Genomic DNA, 23,348 nt, shown 5'->3' on the forward strand with positions numbered 1-23,348 from the left:
CACATACACACACACACGTGTACATAAGGTCGAAAGGGGCGGCTATAAATCTGCGAGAGATAGCGATCTTTGCCACGTGCGATAGGGTGGGTAAGTCGAGGGAGGATGGGCTCTGACAGAATATACAACCTACCACAAATGTCTTGACTTTAATATTTTCAACATCGAGAGCAACAAGATGACAATTTATTGCATACTCGTTGTACTCGATTGATTCATCAAATTATTACGATAGTACTGACATTTCATTGATGGAGTCCAAAACCAGTTTTTGATGGAAAAACTTTTGGAGATATTCCGTTCTTTCACATAAATTTACTCTAAGGTATCGATATCGGTAGACAAGTGAAGAATGTTTTAATATATTTATAACCCACAGAAGCAATAATTATTTTCGTCACGTCTAAAGGAAAAATGAAACGCCATTTCGTCTATACAATTATGATATTATACAAAAAATTTTTTCACTATTTTAACTATAATAACTTCATGATTAACATGAATCAGTAAAAGGAATTATCAAATTTGGAAAACAAGATTATGTGAAATGGGTTATTGAAAATCATATGAATTCAAAATTCATTGAAAAATATCACTCAATGATCCTGATTTCCTATAGAAGTTAATTTTGGTGAGCGATGATTTCTTCAACAATTTTGAAAATAACCCAATCACGACGTGTAGCATTTTTTTTTTCCAATTCTTAGAGTAAACGTCTCACGTTATAACCAAACAAACATGTAATAATCATTTATCAATACGATAAAGCAGATTCGAATAAAGGTAATGTAAGGTAACGATGAATGCATCATCGTTGTTTCTTGGCAATAAAAAAGTAGGTAAGATGAAATGGAAATCTTCTCGTAGCATTTCAATAGAGGTGATATTGAGAACAAAAGAAAAAAAAATTATCCAAGTCTCCAGCTCGACTTTTTCCCCTATACGCGAGTATAGTCAGCCTGAAAAGTGAGGTGAAGTGGTTCGAGGCGGCAAAAAGCCTGCGAACAAGGCGCCGGCTCTTTGTTGAAATGCCAGGGATCCGGATGAGGGGCGGGAGTGCCCCCCCCCCCCCCCCCCCCCCCTCGCCCCTACCGCCCCTAACGTGATTCTGCTCGCCGATTTCACTTTACTGCTTTACGCCTTCGTAGCTCTCCCCTTAACGACCCCACAGATTTACACGGCAACCCCTCGTAAACCGGCGAGAACCTCCACCTCTATCTCCACCCTCGCCTCCGCCCCCGGCACCACGTAGTCCTCGCGATAAAATAAAATAGATCCCTCCGCAGGCGAGGTTCTGATAGATTCGAAGAGTCGTATTACTTACGCATTTTTCAACAGCGAGAATAATGGCTCGCCTCTCTGCCTCTCGTTTCTTTCCTTAGGTATATATGCAAGGCAAAGCCGCGGATCTTACGATATGTAATATTCAGAGGTATGCGAATCAGGCGGGACCGGCTGATGCGTACAGAAATCCATACGTTACCTCCGCTTTTTCTTTTAGGTCTCTGAGTAGTCAGCCATTCGTTTCAATTATCTCGGGAGGAACGTGGAAGGCGGGGGTTTAACGCGGGAGAAAACCGGAGGAGCCTCGGAAGTTGGTATAGGGATGTAGATATATAAGGCGCGAGGGCGAGGCGGGGATCTATCAATTTTTATTTCCCACAGCCACGACTCGTTGCAGCAAACTCGCTCTCTCGATTCGCCATGTGCGTGCGCATGTGTGTCTTGGCTACCGGTTTTCCGCCCGATAAAACATCGTCGCGAATCTCCCGTTACCGCATGTCGTGTATATCGAAGTTCGGGTATATCCGTATAAGTTTCGAGTGGATTAGGTATACCGGTTGACCGATTCACACGATCAGTATTCTCTCTCGTTTTTTTTTCTTATTTTTTTTTTTTAAGGCTAACGATAAGACTTTTTCATACGAATTAACTCGACGTTCACTTCTATAAATTGGATTTAAAAATATCCCATAATTTTACGCATTTTGTAGAATCTGCATATCATCACCCATCTCCTATATATACATGTATATAGCTCAGAATCAGTAGAATTCCAGTTATTGGCTTTTCGCTGCCTGACTCTTAGCATGAAAACACCTTCGCAAATAAGTGTTCATAGTGTATTTACAAGGTGACAATAATTGAGTAACGATGTATTTTCGAAAAAAAGCATTAATTAATAAATTTGATATTGTCTGAAATTCGGTAAAACACAATAAGGCTGCTAAACGCACTCATATTTTTCAAACTCAAATTTAATAACATTCATTATAATTTACCATACACACAACATTTTTTAATCTATCAGAATATGGTACATGGTCATAAGGTGGAACACTCCTTTCCACTACTAGATTCCGTCAACCCCACAGAACACGAATTTGACTTTCAATTAGTTCGCTACTTAGGAGGCGGCTCGCAGACGCTGCTTTAAATCGCAGGACTAATTTCAGGCCGCAAGGGAGAAAAAGATGTAGGAGAGAGAATGGATCGTAAACGGAAGTTAACCTAATCCAACCCGAGCTGTACCTGCCGCAATGGCGATGGCGACGTAACGTAACGTAACGTAACGTAACGCAGCGCAACGCGACTCGACCTCACTTATCTACCGAGCTACGAGCCTTATCTTTACCGCTGTGCAGACTAGAAATGCCGAGAGTCGTCTTCACCCTCGTTGCATGCCACTTCGAGATACGGTTCCCATTCCGGCGCCCATTTCACCCACCCCCCTTCCGGTCCCCGCCACGCCACCTTTCCCTCGTTCCACTTCCGGACGATTTCAGTACCGCCATGCAGTGGTTCCCCGCCGATATCGACGAGACGCGGGTATCGCGTATATATATAGACTATATACATACATATACATATATATATCGCTATCTGTCTATCTATCTATCCGTCGGTCGAGAATCGGCGTATATAGTTAGCGTGAGCCAGTCAGGGAACGGAAAGGGCCCTCCTTCCCTCCCCGGGGTGCTGCCGCGGTGGGCGGCCGCAGATCCCTCGAGTAAATCTCCTCTTCTCAATTACCCCTACCCTCCTTCGACTTCGCCAACCCGAGTCACGGCAGCCCTCGCCACCTCCTTCGCGCGCTCCATTACCTCGGAAGCCTTCGCACCCCTCGGTTCTGGTGGAAAACCGACTGAAGTACACCCTGAAAAAACTCTCGTAATTTTTTTCCCCTCCTCTTTTTCTTATTTTTTACCTATTTTTCTTTTTTTACCCTCCCTCCATACACACACACACACACACACACACGCGCATGCGCGTATGTACAGCAATCTTTCCCCTGCTTCTCTCTGTGCCAATTTTTTTCTTCGCTTTCCTCTTTTTACCCCGCTGCCAGTTCCTACTCTTCCGTCTCCCCCTCCTTCGCTCAACTTCACTCTTTCCACGCGAAGGGGAGAAAATTACACGTCGAAAAATACTCTCACTCGTATTTTCTTTCTCCATTTCTCCACAGCTCTCCCTCTCTCCCCCTTCTCTTTCTCTCTCATCCTCGGCTTTCTCCAAAATTAGCCAACCGAGAACGAATGACGCTAACGCGACTCACCCCCCGAGCTCTAACGATTGTTTCACCAACGAGTTTTCTCGCTTCGTGGATTTAAAAAAAGAAAGGATATATATAGGTATATAAGAATATAAACGAAAAAAGAGAAGGAGCGAAGAGAGAGAGAGAGAGAGACCTGTCGCCAGAGGAAAAAATTACCACAAAAATGTACTACTCCCTGAACTTTTACCCGGTTAAACGAACAACAATAATATGTTTATCGTACCTAATGTTTGGCGTATTCAAACACCTATGTACTAAATGCTGCGACATTTCGTTGATAAAGAATTGTCCCTACATTCTCATCTACGTTCTGTCTCATATGTAAGCTAAGAAATTGCCGATTTTCTAAGACATCTGCATCCATCTGATTCTTTACGTAACAAATCATTGCAAGGATCATAGTGTGGCTACAAAAGAGGTACCAAATCTGCTTGTTATTCGAGATAGCTTATTCAGACCTGTTGAAGTAGAACTTTAAATAAAGTATTCGATGAATCCATTTATACTTCACGATACATGCATGTGTCTTGAATGTTTCAAGAAATTGAAAATTCTTGTAATCGAATTTATTTCATGTGTACAAGTAGTAAAGCAATTCGAATGTAAGCTTGAAATTTCGACAAGGAATCCGCCGCAAGTCAGAATTCTATCACAATTTTCTGCTTTAGAATATTCATTCTGAACGGTACACCATTCAGATTGAATATTCATGGGCTATATATATATATATATATATATATATATATATACAATATATATGTATATACCCCAATTAGGATTCTGTAAGATTTCGTTCAACATCAAACATTGTTGATGTGCATTACATTGCTGTACGTTCACCTTTCTTCTCCGTCTGTTCCTTTGAAACCACAAGCGATTATAAAGTATCTACAACGTAACGAGGCGAGTGATATTAAAAAGAGAAGGATGGATCATCGTGGCCGTGGAGGTAGTTGTCGCGTCATGTCACTGATAGGGAGTTTGACACAAGCGTCTATACGTACGAATATCCCCCTAGAGAAGGAAGTTACGCAGCAACTGTTAATACCTTACAAGTAGCGGGGCGATGATCCAGCATAGGTTTAATTCGCGTTGGTTCGGTTTTGATGTAACAAATACCCAAGCTTGGATTATTCACCGACTGCAGAGATCTCATCTCTGGTGTGCGCACGGAGGAAGAAAATAGAGAAACGTATACGAGTAAGCTGGATGTGGGAGAGTGGCGGTGGGTGCAGGAAAGGGTGCGGGAAGGAAGCCTATGTACGAAAGTAGGTATTTCACCTACTACAGGTGCAAGGTGGTGCACGATGTTGCTTGTCCCGCGATCAATATAGGTACAAATCCTGTGTAGGTAAGTGGGAAGGTTGTGCTGGGGCACAAGCTACTAGAGACCGGAGGCAGCCACAGTGGACTAGAAGAGACCTCCGCAAGGAGGAGGAGGGACCTTCGGGGTTGAGACGCGAAGTGCAGAGAGTGCCGTACTCGGGCTCTCTTGGCGGAGGGAGGCGAAGGTGAAGACGGAGGGTTGCGGGGGCGGGTTCTGCAAGGGTGGTAAGTGAGTGAGCGAGCGACTCCTTCGGTACGCCCCAACCATCCCCTTTCCAAGACCCTTTCCTCCGCGACGTAGGTATACCTTATACGTATAACTGTGCACCAGCGCCTCCTTGCCGCCCGTTTCGCAGCGCGACGGTAAGGTTACGAGCCAAGCCGCGTCCCCCGAGACCCCGCAAACCCCAGCTGGTACAAGATTGCACGCAGGGGTTCTCATTCGTGGCATAGGTCTTTATACTATTCGAAAAATATCACCTAATTCGGTTTCTTCTTCGTCGGGGATGAAAATAAGTGGAAAAATTAAGTGCTGCTGGAGGTGATTCAATTTTTTTTTTTGTTTTTATGTACAGAGGAACCCGGTAAACATGTAGAGAATAACCGATTCTATAATTTAAAAGTTCTACAGATTGGATTCTGTCTACGGTGGTTCTACATCCAATTTATTCCACATGCGACGGTTCTACATGACGCATGCAATCCTGCAAGTTAGAAGTTTTTTTGAGTTGGTTTATACAGGTTCGTTTCTACATGTTGCAATTCTGCATGAGCGGCAGTTCTACATGAGCAGAAATAAAACCCGACTTCGTAGGAACAAATCTAACTTGCTTACGTATAATTACTGCATGTAGAATTGAACATACAGAAGTTGTCTCTCGTAGAACGGATTCACGTAGAATCGTTCCTCCCCAAACCTCATGTAAAGTCGACATATGTAGAAAGAAACTTGTGAAAACGAACTTAACCTGCGCATGTGGAATTATCGCATGTTCAATACATTGGAGGTAGAATCGTCGAACCTAAAACTTTTTCACTTGTCGTGAAAACTAATTTACGTAGACTTGCTACAACTTTAAAAATTTAGTGACAGCAAATATGTATAGATGTATGTAATTAAATTTGAAGAAACTTTTTATTTCAAAGAAAATAAACCAAATTTTACCAACGAAAGATAAATTTGTAGCGGTAAAAGATTTTATAAACTCAAGACAACATTTGTGGATAATAAATAAACTACTCAACATCTTCATATACAATTGAAATTTAGTTAATTCTAGCAATTTTCTCAAACATTTCTTGTAAGTAACAATTAAACAAACTTGAGTTTCGTATTAAAATGACTATAATTCAAAAATAATATTGTTTTGATTTTTTATTAGCTGAATAATTGAAATCGTAGATGGATTTTCTTCAATTTTGAAATAGCACTCTTCTGGTTGAAAAATAAAACTTTCTCGAAATACAGTAATTTTTATCTGTTTAATAATCACAAACACAAATCCCAGGCACAAAATCTCTGTAGACTTGGGCTACCGAAATTTGATAATTTTAAATCGTTATTATTTCTCTCGAGACCTCAAAAGCAAACTTAAGGGGGATGTATATATTTTTCCATCGTTTTGATGCATAAAAAATAAAAAAATAATCAACTTAACCCAAACATAAAAACATTTTTTTTCTGTTGAGCGGTGTTATGAATGGACCAATACATAGATAAGTTTCTTTGGACAACCCATGGCATGGATAACCATTGGATAAATTTGATTCATGAATCGTAGCAAAAATTGTGATCAGCTAGTTACCCAATTGTAAGTACGTACAAGCCTATAAGACACTAGAGACGTAAATGCGACCCGGTTTTTCCTTTTCCTTAGTTTAATTTCTTTTGCCAGAGATCCAGAATCTCTTCCCTGACATTCTCTGTCTCTCTCTCTCTTCATCTCTTTCGCTCTGAAAAGAGTCAGACTTTTATATAGCCTATGTATATACATAGGTTTGCGCGCATTCAGAGCACCGCGAGAGAGAAAACGACAGAAAGGAAATTTGCATTTTTAAATTAACTCGCTACTGTTTGCAGCTATCTCGAACCAGTGCCAGGAACGCGTTTCACCATTTTACCATTTTGCAATTTTACAATTTCACAATTATTTTCTTCATCCTCCGGCCGTCTGATGCGACCCGCGAGGGCATTACGTTTACTCTCGCGATAATTTCAGCCAGTGCCGTGTCAAGTTTTTACATTTCCATTATCCAGAGTCCGCCGGCCGTGTACAAGTAGTTCCCCTCTGTTTTCAGCTGAGAAAAAAACTACTTCATCATTATATATCATCGCGATCGCGATGCTGCGGCTAATTACCTCGCTTTTTGAACTGTTTTTTTGTTTTTTATTCTTCTCTCATTCACACAGACCTGCATGTATTCATATGCGGCATTCTCAGTCGAATCTCGGGGTCATCGGTCTGATCCTGTCGGATTTTGATGCCCAATGGAATTTCGTTTTCTTTTTCAAATCAAATATTTTTGCCATAGTTAGAAACTCGAAATAACAATTGGTATTTTTAGGAGATTTTTTTTTATCAATATTTAAAAACAATATACGAATGAGATCGTGCATCCTCTAAAAAATGAAATGAAAAATTTGACCATATTTTGGACAAGAAAAAAAATTGATGACAAACGATGACTCAGAATGCCACATACACTAAATATATAGTTAGGAGACTACTTATTGACCTAAAAGTACCTACATCAGTTTTTCAGGCTTCATCGTTTAAATAATTTCTTACAATGAAACTCATTCAAGTGACTAATTTATTTATTTCTGCATGCGAACAAAATCTTTTAGATTGGTGAAGAAATAAATCGGATAATAGACTGTAATATTTCGTCTCTTCGTTTCATTGCAAAGTCGATAGAAAATTTTTGTGTAATTTCGAAGGCATGAATAAAAACAATATTTTTGTACGATCCGTACAATGAAACGCTAGGTTTTATCTCGTTGACTGTGTGAGAACAGGACAAAATCTTATAGAAATTTAGTGATCATTTTAAAAAATAAAAATTACATATACTATCAAGAATTTATTGATTACGATGATACGATACATAATAATCGAAAATCTGTATCTCGCCTACATTGTCAATATAAGCCGATTTCTTGGTACAGAAATAAATACGATGTAAAAAATAAGAAAAGAAAAATAAGAAAAGAAAATTTTTAACTGTCGTTTTAAGTCCCAAGTCGTGCGGTCAGATCCCATATAAAGAGGACAATCTTACGATGCCGCGATATTTGATTACCCATCTTAATTTTCGGTAATCACGTTACCATCAGACGATACTGCCATTATTGGTAATCGATAGATCATTTTTATGTGTCTTGTTATATGTATAAACGCATTTAATTAGGAATAATCACTTACGTTGCATTTTACACCCGAGTCTTGACCATTTCTTTAAATTTTTTTTCACCTTTACCTCTAGATCAGTCTAGAAGCCAAACTGCGTTGCTGTGAGTCACGATTGTCTTCTGTACCCGATTTCATCTTGATTACGGTGCGACCAAAATATGAAGTGCTAAACTGAACAGCAGCGTAAAAAAACGCGCGGAAATATAGGCAGGTCTAAAAAGTCTAACGAGACTGCGGCTCCAACTACCTGGTATAATAATTTTAATTTACGCCGCGCAGGAGACTTCGCTTGCTTTACTCGAGGCGAGAAGAGGTGTGTGTTAAATAAAATACAGTGAAAAACATAGTGAATAAAAAAAAATTCTAAGCTAACAATGCTTGAAGTTACGAAATAAATTATACGGGGAGTAATGGAACAGATAAGAAAATAAACGCGATCGTACTGTATGCAATTTATTTTTTGCTGTTTTATTGGAAATTCAAAATGTAATGCTCACCTTGGGCGAAGGGGCGGGGTGGGGGGTGGGGGGGAGGCTGTATTTCGATAATTTCATTTTTTGTTTTACCGTAACTTTGGATTAAATGCATTAATCAGGCTGAAGCTTGGAGAGCTTATTTTGCTAAAAGAGATCTTTCCAATAACTTGTCAATTCGATCCCCTTTGAGACTTGAGATTTACACCTTACCCCTAGATCTCTTCCCCTGGGTATGGGAAAAAACTGACGCTCTCTCAATGGGTACATTGTTTGGTCCCATACACATCCTCCAAATTTCATTTCGCTATCTGCACCCATTCAAAAGTTGTACAAAGATCCTGGTACTTTTGACTCACCCGGTATACACCACAATAACCGAATGAGCACTTAACTACAGTTATTTTAATTCGGCAATATTTAATGCACCATACAAATGCGAGAAAACCTCGCAGGACTTGTGGTCATTACAACAACAAAATATTCGATTTTTTAAATTTGTTTGAAAAGTTTTTATTTGTTGTGAATACGATTAAAAATTGTTTTTAGTGAACTGTACGTACGTATTTCGAAAGTATCGGTTGGTGTATTTATTCATGAGATATTTTAGTAATAACATTTTATGTGTATATACAATTTTTCACGCGCATTGTTAAGATTTACGTATATATTTATTAGTTACAAAAAGTATCATGATACAACGATACCAGAAACAAAAGACAAATTACAAAAAATCTATTTTTCTTTTCTAACTAGAATAAAATTATAAGAAATAAAAATAAAGTCAACAACATCCTATAGCCTAGGTAATTGAATATTTCTTTTTTTTTTTTTTTCTTTTTTTCTTTTACACTTATTCATGTATTATTCACAGATTTCATTATTACAGTCGTAAGAGTTGGTATTTGCCGGGGGCGAAGGAGCGAAGCGTTGCTTTAATTCATTGTTGAGTTTTTCGAGTCTGCAATCGTGTTTTCAGTCCGGACCATTTTCCCCTCGCTCTCCCAAACGAGATTAGGTACTTCATATCAGGGGCGATGCTCAGTGCGAATATTCCTACTTCGGTTGTACTGTAATTCATAGTTTTGTATCTTTTAAAATTCCAACTCCTACACGCAATTGAGGCAATCGCTTAACATATTATTCAAGAGGTAATCTTGCAATCTTTTACCACTCATTGGAAGCTCATATTTTAAAACCTGCATTCATCTCGCACCAAGCATTTTTTTTTTGTCAGAATATTCCGAGATCTCTCAGTTTAAAATGGTGAATTAAATATAAACTTTTTCTGTTTAGCTAGTGCTCCCACTTTTTCGTGATGAAGTATGAATAAAAAGTGAAGCTTCACATGGAAATTAACGAAATTAGGTATTAATTTCGTACGTCAAAGAAGATACATGAGTGGATTCTCAATTTATACGATAGGTTAAAACGTGATTCGTACTCAGAATGACACGAATACTTGTTAGTCGAGATTTATTTGGCACTGAAAATACGATGAAGTACCTGATCGATCATACTGAACGGGTGCACGATAAAATCTGACATGATTATAATTGCAATTTCGTAAAAACTTTCGAAATCTTGTGAAATTTACCGTGTATAAATTTTATCGGTTAATTGACCTGAACCAGTTGTAATATAGAATGACATGACAACAAGTATTAACTTGGACAGATGTACTTTAACGACTTAAAAAAACAAAGATTCTACAGTTAGAAAAATTATTTCCAACAATTTAATAAATAAGTACTTAGAAGTATCGACAACAATTTAAGTGATGTTTACAGCTTCAAGTGAAAATGGCTTTGAATATCTTGGATGGTCTCCGGTCTCGATAACTCGCAGTAAAGCTGATCACCTTCCGAGAAAGCCAGGCTGAAGCACGAGTCGGGGTAGAATAATGATTATAAAATACGAAGCCATAATTATAGAGCGGCGGTATATTCCGTCGAGCATTTACGGCCGGCTCATTAAATTACGAACTAATTACCAACGGAAAATTATTTAAAAGTTTAGTCGCTCGTAAAGCAGACGTCGTAAAAGTCCAGGATACTTGGTTCCAGCATTTTATAGGCTCCTACCGGGTCTCCTATCACCGGCGGGTATCTGTGCCACCGACCGCCGTGTTCGCATCACCTTCCCTTCTCTCTTACTTTCTCTTTCTATTCCCCGTCTCCTTTCTTCTTCTCCTTATCCCTCTCCTTCCATTCCACCCCATTTCATGCCCGTGTCCGTCTATTTATTATTACGACAGCAACCGACGTGGTTAGCATTGACGGTTACGCGAGCGTAAGGCTTAAGGTGCAATTCAGTATGAACGGAGCTTCAGAGTTTAAGTATATGTATATGGGAAAAGTGCCTGATGCTCCGCACGGACGTACCAACTTATGATCGCTTGCAGCATCTATAAATTGACCCAAGTACTCAGATTGTAGAAATTGCGTGATGGCAATGCTTTTTATACTCTGATGGGTAACTCCGCTTGACCCTTCAAAATTGAAACTATATTTCATTTCATTACGGTGAAAAGAATCTTAAATTGTCCCGTTCGCTTCAGGCATTTATTCACTGTTTAAGCTTATCGTTTTTACCATAATTGCACGCAGCTGACATGTCTCAAACATGAACGTGGATTATTTCCTAAAAATAAATAATACTCATTTCCGAACTCAATAGACGTTTGAAATACATGATCTAATCGTATTCATTTAAACAATAATCAAAAAACATAAGAAGACATTTTTTCAGAAAAAAACAAATAATCTCCAACTTTTTGACCCTGTAACAAAGAAGCAGTTGCAGAATTTAAGCACTGAGAATCGTTTGCCGACTTTTGATAAGATGTGAAGTGTGACGAAATTTCAAATCATTGCTGAGCAAAACATGACTAATTGTAAGTTCCGTAGTATTGAGGCTTTTTACCGTAATCCTTCCGTCCAACAACGTTTAAATTTCGCGTGACCTGTGTAATAACACATCCTCATACCTACGCGTGTGACACGATTGTCGCGAACGGTACGAAGGCGAGATGAAAAAATGAGTTGTAAAAACCGCAAGAGAAGCGGCACGAAAAACATTGAGAAGAAAAAGAAGTAGACGACAGCAAAACGTGTAATAGGTTTCGTGTACAATCTCGTAATCGGGATCTTTATTGTATTGGCCACATTTAGCGAAGCGTGCACGCAAATGCCACGCCACACCACACCACACCACACCACACCACGCCATATAATATAACGATGCGATGTCATGCCGGGAGCTAAACTACTTGACTAAATAGAGACGGATGATAAACCGAGTGAAGTTTTGAGAAACAGCTCTGGCGCAGGAGTGCCATACACTAGTCGTAGTCGTAGTCGTACTTGCGAGCGATGCGGGGAGTAAGGGTGGTTGAAAGCTGGTGAACACGACAGACGTGAGTTGGCTCAGTTTAGAATCGTCGAGGAAGATAAGGGGCCGCGAGAAACCGGAGGGAACGTTTCAATTAGTAATTAAAACGTGCCTAGTCGCCCCGTTTGCCGCCGCCGCCACCGCCGCCATCTTGTAAATTAATTAATGCGTCCCTAACGAGATCAGAGGTGTCGGTCGGTAAGGCAGGGTGCAAGAGCGCGAGAACGGGTGAGGGGGGGGGGGGGGGGAGGCTCATGGATACTACGGGAAAAGGGGGACTCCGGAGTTCCGCGAGACCCGAGTACCAACACCCTACTATGCTTGGGAGCGGAGGCGAGTGTCGAGATGCCAAGGGTGACGGGTGAATTAGTCCATTCCTATAGGGGTTGCCGTCCAGGGCAAAGTGGAGGAAGGTCTGGCGACCACGCGGGAAGCCCTGCCACTTCCATGTAGTAGCTGTACATGGTTATATACACCGACCTTATATTTACCCCCTCCCCTCCCTTCTCCCGCACTCCCTTTCAACCCTTTCGCTCGGCTCCCGGCAGTCGCCTATCTGGCTCACAGTATAACGTAGGACTGTAATTAAAATAAATTACGACTTTGGCCCCGCAAGTCTTTTGTCACTTATATACATATGTGTGTATATGTGTATTATATTCGAAATCACCCCTAATTTTATCTGGCAGCTAAACCGATATATTTATAAATTGGAATCGAACAGACAACAATTTGTATTATGGTGGGCAACTAAACGATTTTGGATTAACAAAACATTTTTTTTTATACATATTTGATTGCCATATTTGGTCACTGAATCATTTTTTGTAATCGAAAAAGTATACCTACATTATATCCGTGATTGAATTTTTAATCAGTACATTTTAATCGATAATAGAGATCGAGTTTACCTCGGAGTGTACTGATTAAATTTTGCTTTGTTTTTTCTGTTATTCGTGTCCAATTTCAATCAATTAAATAAAAGTGAAAAGAAAAACTTTCAAATGATTTTTATACTAGTAATTTTGTATGAATTAAGAATTATTCTTGGAAATCAGTTAGTTCTTCTTTAAATTAATATACGTAGATGAAAGAAAAAGAAATCAAATACATTTACGAACTGGCGATTCTTCGAAAAAATCCTATTCATATTCAATTTTTTTCCCTCCTTACCGTATTTCTTTCTTTAGCTCTCCAATTATATCTACTTGGTAAAATAGAAGGGTCGCAAGTAAAAGCAGCGCAGTAATTAATGCTCGGGCACACGTCGCGAGAGAAGGTTGCTAAATTTCTTACGTCTCGACAAATATAAAGAAAGATTTGCCCGCCGTTATTAGTGAGTGTAAATGACGATATTGTTTGGCTTTGCAATTGAATTCGTGAGACTATATTCCATATTACACGAAAGAGGAGAAAGAAAAAATACACATAAAATTAACGCCCATTTGAATTCCACTCAGTTATAACGAAAGGTATAAATAAATAACTCCCTTCTTCTTTCACCATTTTAGTACTCGTGTTATCAATTCACTCAAGTATCCACTATATTCGGAATACATATATCTTCGTTAATTTGTTCTTAACCAACCGGAAACTCGAAGTTTAATTATCATCTACGTAGTCTCGCGTCTGAGAAACAATGTGAAAAACGAAACGAGAGGTAAAAAACACGAAGCCCATGGAATGAACGAGAACTTTTTTTTAACTCTGTACACAAAAACGCATCACTATTTCTACTACAGTTCGTTATTTTTCATCACACAGTCTCCATCCGTCGCACGTTCGTATTTCCAGGTAAAAATTCAATTTCAATATATAATACCAACGACTAAAAATATCGATTTTCTCGTCGTTTGTTTTCGCTGCAACTTGTACAGTTTCAATTTTTTTATTTTTTTTTATTTTTTTTTTTGCCGTAGTTTTTCTATTCTTTTTTGCCAACAACTCTTCCGACTTGTTTCCTTTCTGGTTCTCGTGTTTATATATACTTCATTTGCCTTTAGAATTGCCTGCCTTCAACTGAAAGCTCTTTGCTTTACGAACTTGTTTCAACCCTGGTGTTTAAATTCCAAAAAAAATTTCCACGTTTCATTCGGGCTTAAACCGAGATACCTCACGTATCGGCGATCCCAGTGGCACTCCAAATAAAGAATATCCGTAGTAAATAGCCGAACATTTCTCATTCATTGTCAACACGGACACTGTGCAGTTCGAATTCCACCAAGTTGAACAAAATTACCTTTTGCCAGAAAATAAGAAATGAAAAAAAAAGAAACAAAATTAAGATGCTTTGGACGACGATAATTTCAGAGCAAAAAAAAAAACAATAATAATAATAATAAACAATAATATCTAATACGCCGTAATTTTTATGATATTTAGACTTCTTTGAGAAAGCCTTCTTAACTTATTATACGTGCCGAAAAGTAGCTAAAAAATCACATCAGAATTTACCGGATCCGTTGCGCTCAGTTTCACAAGAAAAAAGGTGAATATCTCATCTCAGATTACAACGCCACCCAAGATGGAAAAATTTACAAACCATCTACGGCTACGAACCGGGTTGGCTATACACACACACACATATATATATATATATATATATATATATGGGGTGGAGAAGGGTTCATTCATGTTTTATTTCCACAAACGGATCCCCCAGGAGCTGAGCTTTTGTCGAGCAGTCTGCGCCTCGTCCCAAGGCACTTTTCTTTTGAGGCGTTTCATTCTCCCGTCTCCTCTGACACACACACACACACACACACAAAGCAGGCAGATCCTTTTTCTGCTACTGCTAACCGCGAAATGGAATAGAAAATTCTAACCCTCTATCTCTTTGTTTTTTCTTTCGTCTTTTTTCCTTTTATCCTCTGAACATGGATTTTCCTGCCCGCGAAACGATGGTCGCCTGTTAAGGAGCTTGGCCTGTATGTATATGGAGCGTTTCATGTCAGCTGGAGTTGCCTCTACCTACGCCATCTTAGATTTTCTCTTGCAACTGACGAGCTGTGGAATATATCTCAAGAAGTAAACAGGTAAAAACTTTGAGTTTTTCACCCTACAATTACCGGTCGTCAATATTTTTCTCAGTAACTTCAAGTACTATTTTTTTTGTGCCAACTCTGTGCAGTAAGAAAACAGTGTTTAGTATGAAAAAAAACTCTATCGTCAAAACACCTGCATAATCACCGGTGTAGAAGCTGATGTAAGAATAGAAAACACATTTCAATTGCAGCTGTAGTAGATATATTGACTTTTTGAAATACTGCAGCATCGTTGGGTTAACATGGAAAATGGTTTAAATTCTGATCCGCCGTAGCGAAACTATGTTGCACAAAATGAATGCGCGATAGGTATACATACGCCCTGTACATATCATATGTCGGTACCGCGTGTACGGAATTAACTGAGAAGTTTTTGCTGTGAGGTAAAACTGTTTCGCAACTCCCATGTTCAAGTACGCATAATAATATACCTGCGCGCATACTGTGTACACTAAAATACATATAGGTATACATATTTTTACGCCGTTTAATAATTTAAGCTTTGCCTTAGCGCTGCTGCTACATCCCACGTCCTCTCCACTCTCTTTTGATGAAAATTTCATTACATAGGTACATGCCTAGGCTGATGCGATAAATGTAATTTTCCAATCAATGTGGTGTAATGAAAGTGTAAAACTTCGTGCTTAGACTTTACTACAGGGCATTCGTATTGGAAGATCGAGACATGAATAAAATTTCAAGAAGATGCTTTCGTGCGGAGACGAAAGCTAAGAAAGACACTCTGGTTTGGATCGTCAGAACGAATAGAATAAACTTACTGAAAATATGATTATAATTGAATTTTTTATGTGATCTATTGTTATGTAGATTAATAAACACTACATTTTTACATTAAAATCTATCATCGGTTTAGTAATGTTATAGACAGTGAGCTCGGTTCAGATGCAACACGTGAAGTGATGCTTGAACCAATATATTCATCAACTCTGTTTTGTAGTAATATAATTTCCCGAATGATACACAATCGGCGGTAAAATACTATTGCATTAGTAAAATAATAAGATTTGAAAAATCGAAGAGTGTTAAAAAAATAATACATCTTTGAATAACGAATGAGAAAAACAAAAATTCTTATTTACGATTTCTTCCAACGAAAACGATATTCAAAACTTGGCAGTTTGGTTGAAATTTTGTTAAACGCGTTTCAGGTATGATTATAAATTATACGAAGGTATCTCGTAGCTATAAAACGTTAATTTTAATCCCCTGGCCGAGGTTGAATTGGAGTGAGTATCAGCATGGAGCGTGAAAAAAATCACGTGCTATACACGACATGTGTATTTAATTTGATCGAACGATTCGCACAGCAGCATGAGGGATATACCTATACCGTGACAGCAGGAAGGAAGAGGGGAGGAGACATATCTCCGCGTTACAAAAGTAGGCCACATAATATTCTGGTTGGGAGTTTGTCGTTACAATAGCGCCGCTCGCAGCGCCAATTCCGTCCGTTACGTTGAAAATTTGAACAAAAATTACACGCCATCTTAACACTTTGTTATCGGAAACTGCGAATTTATTGTGCAATATTAAATGTTAATATCTGTTATTAATTAACCCCTTCGTCATGCTGTGTGAAAAAAAAATCTTATCAATTTAGTAATTTTAGCATATATTTATGCTTCAAACCCAAAGTTGATGAGAGAAATACTTAATGTATTTTTTTTTTTTCTCAAAATGCACTTCACATATTGTATCCAACTAGCTCAATAATTTACGCGAACGATGTACAGCCTTTCGCCATTGACGTAAACGTTCCTCTTATGGGATAGATGTTGAAAGAAAGCGTTATAAGATTCCGAAAAATCTTGTGAACTAGGTGTACAGTTAAATTTTCAATGCAAAAGACGAAACCAGCGCTGCAAGCACAAACTTCCGACCAGAATGTGTCCCACCTTTGCTATCGGAAAGAGTATGGAAAGAGTATCTCCTCTGTCTTCGTGCGTGACAGGTTCAAAGAACCGAAGACCCAAATGCGCATGCGCCTAGTCTTTCGTTTGTTTACTGTTTCGACAGCTGGCAACTCTGTATGGCCAGACCCCGCGCCCCGGCGTGAACTGTCAATACGCGTAAGCATTTCGAGGTTATGTTGACTTCAATGCAGCCTCCTCAGACCTCGACTATCTCAAATTCGGAATGCAAGATAAGTACGAGAAGCGAGTAAATTTTGGCGGCTGGTGTCTCGGTGCAACTGAGATTGGTCAACCTGAGAAACAGACTAGAAACTCGCAGCTACGACAAGTTGACTCTATCAATGGTGAATCCCATGATTTGGCGTAAGCTCATTTGGGTGTTTGATTTCCTGAAAGTGTCACAGCACGAACACGGATATTCTTTTCACCGATTTACTTTGTTTTGACGTCATTACGTAGTCGGTGTTCATCGTTCTTCGACGCCGCTTCATCTAGCGGAGAGATATTGAAGCGCCGTTGTCGTCGTCGTCGTTCTTTGTACGTGGTGCGGAATTCACCGGGGTATTATAGACACGACGCCGTCGCCGGGAGCTCAACGCGACGCCGGCGTATATACACAGCTACACATACTCTGGCAGGACGTTTTGCGTTCGTATAAATTCCGTACAGACACAAGGCGCCGAGCTGAGCTCCGTGTGGTCGTTAACCGCGTTAGCGTCGGTTTAAAAGGCTTTTAATAAACGGATTCAACGCGCCACGCAGCGCAACGAGGAATTGCAAAAGGGTATTTCACATTAGCTCCTTTCACGCTTGTCGTCTCTACCGCTTCACACCCACCCAGATACTCTAATTGTAAATCTGATTCTTTCGGCTCTGCTGCAAATGTTGAACTTTTCGTAGAATAATCGTTATGTTTTTGGAGCAATAGATGAATTTCTATACAAAGTTCATATTTGTACTTCGTATACTTAATCAATCCTGTGAAATATACTGTAATATTGAAAAATAATGTGGATAATACGATAAAAAATTAAAGTTTTGCTTTCGTTTACTCTTTACGCCACAAAATTATCAAGATAAATAATAACAAAACATTTTGTAGACTTAACCATTATTCTGTGTTGAATTTTTTCAATCAGGCACCTATGCACGACATGCAGAGAATTTTAAGAAGGAATTTATCGAATTGTGTCAAAATAATCGCTCAACAAGTCGAGAGCTACTAAACCGTAGCTGCGACACACACGAGCGGGTTGTTGTGTCGTATTTTTCCTGCAGCTATTGTATTAAAATAAGCAAACAAAAGTGCTTAAAAAAGCACATATTATCCGCCCCAATCACACGTGCCGAGTGCTCATTTATTCACACAATATTACGACGGTATTTTCGAGTCTATAGTAATCTGATCTGGTAACATGATCTTTGGGGTACACTTACATGCCTCTCCTCGGCTGGATTCAGGCCTGAAACAAACAAGAAATATCCTAGAGTTAGATGTGTTTGTGGATGAATTCGCAATAGCTGGAAATACTTGACTGCATAATAAGAATTTTTATTGTACGTGCATTACTCTGTACGCTGATACGCGATGATTGTTTCGCATGGAAGATAGTGATAAGAAAGAAATCTGGTGGAGGATTCGCGACTGGGCGATCCGGAGTAAATCTGAGTAATAGGTTTTGGCAACTGAGTATGTGTGTGTGTCGTAATTGAATTTCACAAAAATCGATCACTGCGAGAGCTAAAGCTGGATACTTTCATTTAGAAAGCCACGGTATATTCTCTGCCACTGTGCAATTTTGCAATCGAGAAGAATCGTCTATCGCTAAGAGAATGCCTGTATATACCTACTTCCGCAGCAACTCCGAATAACAAAAGAAGAAAATGGCTCTCGCGACGGGGCTGAAAATCGTTTATCCAGCGTCTGATAAGCCTGAAAGCTGCGGAGTTGAACGAAGCATCTATACCGCAAAAGAGAGTTCCTGCGGACGCGCTTGTTCAAGGTATTTAATTATAAAGTTGCTGATAATGCCACAGAATATGGAAAAACAGAGAAGAGGTAAAGGAAGAGAGAGAGAGAGAGAAAGAGCGAAAGATAGAGAGTCTGGCCTTCAGTACGCGCGGATGCCCTCCCTAAAGCAGCCGTGAATCGTGCTTAGGGTGCGAACATGAGGGTGAGAAAGAGAGAGGCGAGGTGAAGTGAGAGTCGAGAGTGGGCGGAAGGCGGGAAGGGAGTACGAAGAAGAGAGACGGATAGACAGAGTCAGAAGCACCCTTGTGTTGAGGAGATTTCGAGAGCTCTTCACCGTGCCTCTTCGGCACCCTTAAAACTTTGTCAGCGTTACTCAACACCGTTGTGTGAAGAATAACGGTCCAGGTCGGATCAGGGTGGCATATACAATCGGCAGTAGTCACTACAAGACTAAAATGATCTAATCTTTTCTTCATATTCGTTGAAAAGGTTCGGCTTGATTTCACCCATGTGTCTGTGCGTGTAGGTATTGGTGGACATTTTCGTGACAAACGGAGCGAGGAGACACAAACGACAATCCAAAGTATGATTCTGTAGATAAGACGGAGATTTCTACTTCTGGGTAGCGGTATCTTTCTTTGGAACTCTTCAGAACCAGAAAGCACAAATGGTACATCGATCAGATTTCACTGTGAAGAGGTTTGAAATTACATCGTAAGGTTTCAAAGAATTTCCTTTTTTCAAGAAGGTTGAGAAGTTTATTAATTTCGTGAGATATAAGAAATCTTTAATCATACTCAAATGGTTGTTGAATTTTCGACTATGACACAAAGTCTTATAGACACACGTATACGAAATTGTGAAAAGCATGAATGGACATCATTGTACTGTACTAGCTATTGGACGGAAGAATAAGGATACAGATACAGAAGTTTACGAATAGCTTTTTGGAAAGACGCGATGATCACAAGGCTCTACATGGTCATACATCGTCAATTTATGGATGAAGTTGACAGCGCCGAGAAGTAAATACTGATTGAATAGGAAGGGACTCAAAGTTTCACGGGGTTGAAGTTTATTTGTTTCGAGTCCAAATTGCGTATTTGGGCTTAAAAATGTTATAATTCAATGTTTTCCGAAAGAAAAATTCATACCGACGAGAGAAGGTGATGGTTTGTTCTACGACACCGTTTAAGAAACTGATTTAAAAAAAAGTCGTCAACTTCAAGAGCTCAAAACTGTATGAATGCGCGGGAAAAATAACTTTTTATGATCATAATCGAATTCCTTGACCTCAAAAATACTCAAACCCATACTTTCAAAAGTAAATATTCAACTGAGATATGTCTTATGTCACTGAGACGCTGCTTGACGCTGCTACGATGACGCCTTGACACATAAGTGGTTAAATAAATTGTCTATGACGTACCTCCGTTGGGTTTTAGGTCGTCGGGTTGTCCTCGGTGATGCTCTGGCTTAGCAAGCATTGAGAGTGGATGAGGGGCGCTTCCACCGGGCGTCGCACCAGCCCCAGGAGGTAGACCGAGGCCAAGAAGTGCCGCCGACGCGGAGGTCGGCACGGGAAGACCGGCTGTTGGGCCAAGTCCAGGAAGACTGGGTAACCCCGGGTGAGGTCCCATCGTAGCACCAGGAGGTAGCTGCTGAGCGTGCATCTGTTGCAGTAGTCTTGGGAGGTCTGGCCTCTGTTGCTGGAACAGAAATTTCGAACGTCTCAAAGATTTGTCCTCCCGATTACAAAGCAATCGTCATCAATCCAGCGAATAAAAATTCGTACATTTCCACTGGTGGTCATTTTTCGTTACTCACAAATTTGTTTTCAAAAGTTCAAAAGTTTTTAAATATATGCGGTTGTGTCTTTCTACTAAATATGGATGTTTTTGTAGATCGAATTCGACTGCATAGATTATGTACCCCTGATTTGTCACTTTTGGTGAATTTCGTCCCAAACATTTTTCAAACCCTTCGTAGAGTTCCTTAGTCATAGAAATTAACCTCTTGACGCCATTCTTCATGCGGAATAAAGGCCTTTTTCGACATATTTGGTACTTTCTTTAACTTTGCCGATTTTTTACAATATTTAAACAATCAATTTTGGTTACGAAAACTGAGAACTTTTCTTGCGATCCCTAAACAATATCTAGATATTTTTTTAGATATTTAGAACTTACTTTTGAAGCAAAATATCACGTTTACAGTGCGATTCTACGGAAGTGTGAACAATTAGGGTTAATCGATTTGAACAGGTTAGATTCAAAGAAATCGATGATACAATGAAAATATGGAACAGACTATTCGAAAAAGTAGCTAGAAAAGTCTCTACATTCAAGCTGTCGAAAACTTAATACAGAACTTTTCGAAAACTACTCAGATCTCACAAAGAAATACACATGACATTTCGAAAATAAAACATCGTATGAACCTGGAACCTCATATTGCTGGACTATTTTTTCACTCTGCACAAAAGGTATCGGAAACTTTGCGAAACTCTTCTGAAAGTGGTAAGAATTGGGAAAGCAAACTTTACAAACAGTATCGTGGGCGATGCAGGGACTATATGTATGTAATAAATCCGTCGTACGGATGTGGTGTTACAATAAGACGAGATGCGCTCTAACGGCTAATCTAACAATAAGTAACGTATTATTATATCCGTTACGATGGTATATAGAAGCGAATTCTCCCCTCGCGTGGCGTGATACGATTGTGAGGTCCATTAAGTGAACCATAAAGCGTGTAACTATGTTTTAACAATGCTCTGCGGGAAGTGGGCAGTCGAGGTACCGAGAGGTAAGCTAAAGAAAAGACGGAGAGGCGAGAGGTGGGCCGATCGGTTGAGTGGGTGGGTAGTCCGTGAAGCAGTTTGCCAAGATAATTAAATGGGTTAACGATATAATAATCCCACGCCAACTGAGAGAACTTCTCCTCGCGGACTCGGAGAACAGTAGAGGGAACTTCGGGTGCAATAGCGAGAGAGTTTGAATAAAAGTTGCATGATGAGGGAAAATATATGTCTAAAGGAACTGGATGTATTTCGCAGCTTTTTGAAAATTTAACATTTTCATCAATTTAATACCATTAACTTAGTCACTATGCAAAGTGTTGTTGTTGAGGGACGCGAGTTCACTGGCTCGAATATGAAATTCGTCGCGCATTTTGAAAAACCGCAGTGGTTGGTTGAAAACGTCACCCAAGGGTCACGACCACTCCGCTCCATTGGGTCCTGCGGCAACCCCTGCAATTCAGCCCTACCCTTCAGTTTGGAGTGTGAGAGACGACTCGCGCGGTAGAATCCTGCTAAAGATTTACCGCACGTAACAGCGGCGAGGATCCAAAGTTCCCCATCCCGCATCCCAGGAATGCTGATTAGTTGCTCTCGCGCAGTATAACTCGGGAGTACGACGTAGGTATAGTAGTATTCTATATAGGATCTGCCCATCCACCATTTCCTCCCCCAACCACTGCGGATTCCCCTCGACGAAGACGGGGATAAGACCCAAGGCTGGGAGCTTAATAGGGAGGAAATTGAGTGCTTGAGCAATATTGGGGAGGATTCAGGATTCGCGGAATGGGGTACGCCTATCTCTCCTCTTCTACGGCTGCTTTCGCATTCTGGTTACGTACGACGATCCTGTCTCGAGACGTTCTTGACAAGTATGCGTTTGTCTATCTTTGACTATATCTGTGTGTTAATACGAGTCTACAATGGTTGTTTCACATTTATAATTTCGATATTGAAAAATTACGGAGCATAATTATACCCGGGTCTGGCGGTAGACAACTAATCTCGGGAAAATGGAAGAGTGATATTTTAAATATGAAAAATGATTCAAATATTCTATTTTCACTCTGTAAATCTCTCTATACCATTCTTTATATGTAACATATTATTCGTTAATTTTTTCATGAAACAATGTTGCCGGTTCATGATGCATGAGGCAGTTTCATAGAAATTAAATCTTATGACCATTAATATCATGCTATGACTCTTTTGAACAACAAGTTTATGAATTCCCTACAATATGACATTAACCTGAGGATGTTGGTTCAAAATTCTTTCGACTATGAGGAGAACTATTAGGGTTGTGCAATTCTTTACAAGTTCATTGTTATATGCCAATAGCGTAACTTTCATGCACTCTACTAGTGGATATGTGTTTAGTACTATTCAGTATACATACAGGAATGTCAGCGCCATCTATTAGAGGTTCTGACGTAA

The 23,348-nt window shown here is 39.7% G+C and overlaps 1 protein-coding gene across 4 annotated transcripts in view; it reads right to left on the minus strand.

Moving 5' to 3' along the window:
• Positions 1-23,348, minus strand: part of LOC124413125 (protein groucho-like) — a 95,817-nt gene that overhangs the window by 6,820 nt on the left and 65,649 nt on the right. For 3 of the 4 annotated variants that reach the window (XM_046893499.1, XM_046893498.1, XM_046893501.1), the window contains 2 exons: positions 20,541-20,820; positions 18,577-18,602 (listed from right to left, as the gene is read on the minus strand). In XM_046893499.1, coding sequence (XP_046749455.1) covers positions 18,577-18,602; positions 20,541-20,820 — 306 coding nt within the window. The remainder of the gene's footprint in view (positions 1-18,576; positions 18,603-20,540; positions 20,821-23,348) is intronic. The other variant, XM_046893500.1, reaches the window with a different exon arrangement.

This window comes from Diprion similis, chromosome 12 (genome assembly GCF_021155765.1).
Source record: "Diprion similis isolate iyDipSimi1 chromosome 12, iyDipSimi1.1, whole genome shotgun sequence".
In the NCBI taxonomy this organism is placed as follows: Eukaryota; Metazoa; Arthropoda; class Insecta; order Hymenoptera; family Diprionidae; genus Diprion; species Diprion similis.